This window comes from Pinus tabuliformis, chromosome 9, assembly GCF_031772625.1.
Source record: "Pinus tabuliformis cultivar Carrire ecotype Pingquan chromosome 9, CPIR1, whole genome shotgun sequence".
Lineage (NCBI taxonomy): Eukaryota > Viridiplantae > Streptophyta > Pinopsida > Pinales > Pinaceae > Pinus > Pinus tabuliformis.
In genome coordinates, this window is record NC_142307.1 from 1233075851 (window position 1) to 1233080236 (window position 4386).

At 36.5% G+C, this 4386-nt stretch overlaps 1 protein-coding gene across 1 annotated transcript; it reads left to right on the plus strand.

Annotated features, from left to right (window-relative positions):
• The first annotated feature begins 1072 nt into the window (after positions 1–1072).
• LOC149152993 (Peroxidase superfamily protein) lies at positions 1073–3617 on the plus strand. Its single transcript, XM_089440510.1, has 3 exons — positions 1073–1626; positions 2274–2465; positions 2757–3617. Exons 1-3 carry the CDS (start codon positions 1387–1389, stop codon positions 3333–3335), a joined length of 1011 nt encoding a protein of 336 aa, XP_089296636.1. The 5' UTR covers positions 1073–1386; the 3' UTR covers positions 3336–3617.
• The last annotated feature ends 769 nt before the right edge of the window (positions 3618–4386 follow it).

Genomic DNA, 4386 nt, shown 5'->3' on the forward strand with positions numbered 1-4386 from the left:
AGGGGATCAAATAATAAGGTTCAATTCGTAGCGCTATGGTTTTTGTTGGAGTTGGCTATAAAATAAAAGATTTGGCAAGACTTCAGGTAATGGGGGATTCAAAATTGATTATCAATTGGCCCAATCGTAAGGCTGAAGTATCGAATATTAGATTTGATATATCCAAGAGGTTGCATACTCTGAGCAAATCTCTTTCTGTCATATTCTTTGGGAACTAAATGTGGAAGTGGATGGTTTGTTAAAAAAAGCTTTAGCTTTCCCTGTTGAATTTGTAGGTTTATATGATTATGTTGAATTTGCGAGATTGAGCCTATAGCAACCAATCTCTCAAGTTTAACATTTATTTTTTCTTTAGCTTTGTAATTGTTGAAATATAATTTGTTCAAATGTTGATAGTTGATATCCTGGCAAAACCATCCCCTGAATTTTTGATAAATTTTGAGTTTTAATAATTAGAGGTTTATATTTAACCCAATTCCAAAAATGAGTTCATGGAAACCGATTTTAAATTGTTTATACTATTCAATGCTAAATAAATATTATTATTATTATAAATTTAATTCCGTGAAAATGGTGTACTTATACTATGCTGTTTAACATAATCAAATTCTTAATAAAATGAGTAATGTATTTTGAATTTAATAAAATTGAAAAAAGCGTCTGTCCCATTATTGACATTTTTCCGTCCAAGGATCTCCATTCACTTCACGTGTACAAGAAGCTAAGAAGGAACTCAACCGATTGAAATGTACAAGAAGCCAAGAAGGAACGTAACCGACTGAAATGAATCCTTGGTGGCCTCAACTATTATTGGCCAGGGCAAGACAGGCATACGTATGTTGACGGAATCCTCCGACGACCGGCTTAACAGATGGCCGGGCAGAGGGGACACACTGGCCCTGCCGGAATACTGTTGCATGACTGGCCGCAAAACGCAAAACGCATCCGTCCAACTTCCCACACTTTAACGTAATCTTTGCCTCCAACTCCGCCGACGGTCACATCAATTTTCCCGGTAAAACAACAACGTTGGCTTTCTTTCTCTGACACCCTCTGCTGCTACCTGACGCAACATAATCCCTCAATTTCATTTTAATGAATTACCCCACCACTAGTACTCCTCACCCTGCCCTGCCCTGCCCTTTCATGGTGGTGAATACTTTATCCACGTTAGCTCTATGATTGTCTGGTTAAAACTTGGGAGGCGGGACTACGGGGTGTGTCTTTTATGGTATTGTCACTGGTGGACTGGAATTAAGGGAGCACGCCGCCTGAGCAAAAACCCCTGCTTACTCTACTCAAATGCCCGGTACACGTCCACGGACCGGTTGCCAACGCGTGTGACTGCAAGGAATCATCTAGTTTCTTACTGTTGCTGTTAAAATCATGGCTGTATTTGCAAGCCAAATGATCAAACTGCTGCTGCTGCCTGTACTGTTTGTATTCTTGAGGCCCTTGTATCTGGATTTGAAAGCAGTAGAAGCCGAACTGCAACGTGGGTTTTACAGAAACAGCTGTCCAGAGGCAGAGTCTCTGGTAACCTCTGTACTCGAGAAAGCCATTCAAAGAAACCCCAGAAATGCTGCTTCAGTCATGCGCCTCCAATTTCATGATTGCTTTGTTAATGTATGTATAAACAAACTTATACCTGATGGACCTCTTGTCTTTCCCCTGTATTCTCTGTATTTTTAATGGGAAGTTATGTATTTGTCATTACTTCAAACGAGGATTACATCAATCTAAAGTTAACTGTCTGTTATTGGTTTGTTTAAAAGAAATCAGATTAGTTGTTTGTTATTGGTTTGTTTAAAAGAAATCAGATGAGTAATATAAGTTGAGAATTTTGAGATGGTTAAGATTTCATTTAAGTAAAGCATCTTAAATTTACAAAAAGTTGTTAATATCTTTTTTACTAGATCATTTTGTTAATGGAAATTTATCAAAAGGGAGTGACCTCCGTATACATCTATATAAAAAGACAAAAATACTTATAGTACTACAAGCAAAAATAAACTTGTGAATAATAACAAATATTAGACCAAGTCTCTTAACTGGTTACTAGTGCTGCTAGCAAAAAAAACTAATGAATAATATCTCTAAGCATCAGCACTAGCAGGTTATTACCCTCATCCTAGAAGAAAATATCGAGATGTAAGTTGATCTCCTGACTAGAATAATCAACCTGCCTTCCATACCATGACATGACTTTTTCTGCTAATCTGTGTCTCTCCTGTATGCCGCTTCAATGAATTTAATGTTATCGTTATTGACAGGGTTGTGATGGGTCGGTGCTGTTGGATGACACTCCAACGATGGTGGGAGAGAAAACTGCCCTCTCCAACATAAATTCTCTGCGGGCCTTCGATGTAATTGATGAAATCAAGAACGCATTGGAGGAGGCGTGCCCCAACACTGTTTCTTGCGCGGACATCATCATCATAGCAGCAAGGGATGCCGTCGTTCTGGTTCGTACAGGCTGGACCCTCATTCTTTTGCCTTAGTCTACCAGTTAAACGGTTTGGAATTTTTTTGGGCCCGTTTTATAGTAAAATTTGTTATAAGAATTTGTTGGATTATAAGTTTAAATTCTCGATCTCCAATTTACTGAATTAATATATTACAACCAAAAATGGTTTAGCCAAATTCAAGCCAAAAACTCGGCGTGAAACTCTGAAAAAAATAATAATAATATAACAGTTAAACAATGTCATTCTTTCCTTTTAAGTCGGCTTCTTATTCTATGTATTGTTTTGCAGACTGGTGGACCTTCGTGGGAAGTGTTTCTGGGCAGAAAAGACAGCCTGACTGCCAGCCTTGAGGATTCGGACGAGATAATGCCCAGTCCTCGAGCCAACGCCACAGCTCTCATCCAACTATTCAAACGCTTCGGCCTCTCTGTCAAAGATTTGGTGGCTCTCTCGGGCTCTCACACGATTGGGAAAGCGCGATGCTTTTCCATAGTCCACAGGCTTTATAACCAGAGCGGTACAGGCCAGGCCGACCCTACCATCGAGCTGACATACAAGGAGTATCTTGAGAAACTCTGCCCTCAGGGCGGGGACGGAAATGTGACGGGGAATCTTGACGCCACTCCAACCGTTTTCGACAATCAGTACTTCAAAGACATGGTGAAGGGCAGAGGGTTCCTGAATTCTGACGAGGTTCTCTTCTCCACGGGCGGAGAAACCAGAGAGCTGGTGGAGCTCTTCAGCAAAAACCAGGCGGCGTTCTTTTCCAGCTTCGCTGATTCCATGATAAATCTCGGGAATCTCGTCGCTTCACACACCTCGCACTGCGGCGAGATTCGGAGGGACTGCCGAAAGGTGAATTCATGAACCGCTGCTATAGGCGGAAGAAGTTCCCAGATGCAGCAACCGGGTGTTGCTGTCACATAGACGAGACGATACGATATCATACGGAATAAATCACTACTGCTTTTGCGTTGGGTATGGATGACACTTTCAGTCCTGTATTTTTGGTTTTACTACTGTGTTTGCCATGGGTATGGATGACAATACCAGTATGTTTTTTGGTCTGTTTTATATTTTAAATCTATTGTATCATAAATTGTGAACTTTACATTATTTACATAACCTTAATTCCTGTGGTTTACTTAATCTTCCAAGTGTTTTTAATCTTTAATTGATTTATCTTAGTTTATCTTATTTTGGATTTATCTAAATTTTACAAAATAGATATGCAAAGTATGTATATTTTTTCCTTGTTATGTAAATAAACAAAATAGTTTCAAAGTTATCATTAAACATAATTATACTTAAAATTTGAATATTTTATAAATATTAAATAATGAAAAGTATTATATTTTTATAAATTTGAACTGATTTTAATGTATACTAGTTACTTTTTGTTATAAATTATTATTTAATATTATTTATATTATTATGTAAATATACATATCATATTCGAAATGTTTTATTTTAAGTTTTTTAATTTCTTTAAATGTTTTTTTTTTTTTAATTTTTAATATATATATGTCCATTTGCATGTTGAGCACAAAGTCTCTCTTCTATAGAATGTGTTTTTTTTTGCACAATTAACATTAATATACTTCCTCATATGTATTTCTTTCCCAGTTTTGTCATCGTGGCTTGATAAATATTTTCCTTATAATCATATTTAATTGGATTCAAATGATACCTGAATTTTTTTTATATATATATTTTTATTACATAAATAAATTTAAAATATTTAAATTATATAAATTACATAATTTAAATCTATAAAAAGAATTATACTAATAATACTACTCAAAGTTATGATTGTAATATAAAACCATTGGCCAAAGAACAAAGATTTTAACAACTCTATATCAAAAACTATTGGCCCAAAAAACAAATAGAGCTAGCCTACACATTTTGTGAGGAG

Bases quoted from the DNA above. Each gene is read 5' to 3' on its own strand.
- LOC149152993 (XM_089440510.1), top strand. From the start codon at position 1,387: ATGGCTGTATTTGCAAGCCAAATGATCAAACTGCTGCTGCTGCCTGTA. The intron at 1,627-2,273 runs GTATGTATAAAC...CGTTATTGACAG, and splicing joins TTCATGATTGCTTTGTTAAT to GGTTGTGATGGGTCGGTGCT. The intron at 2,466-2,756 runs GTTCGTACAGGC...ATTGTTTTGCAG, and splicing joins CAAGGGATGCCGTCGTTCTG to ACTGGTGGACCTTCGTGGGA.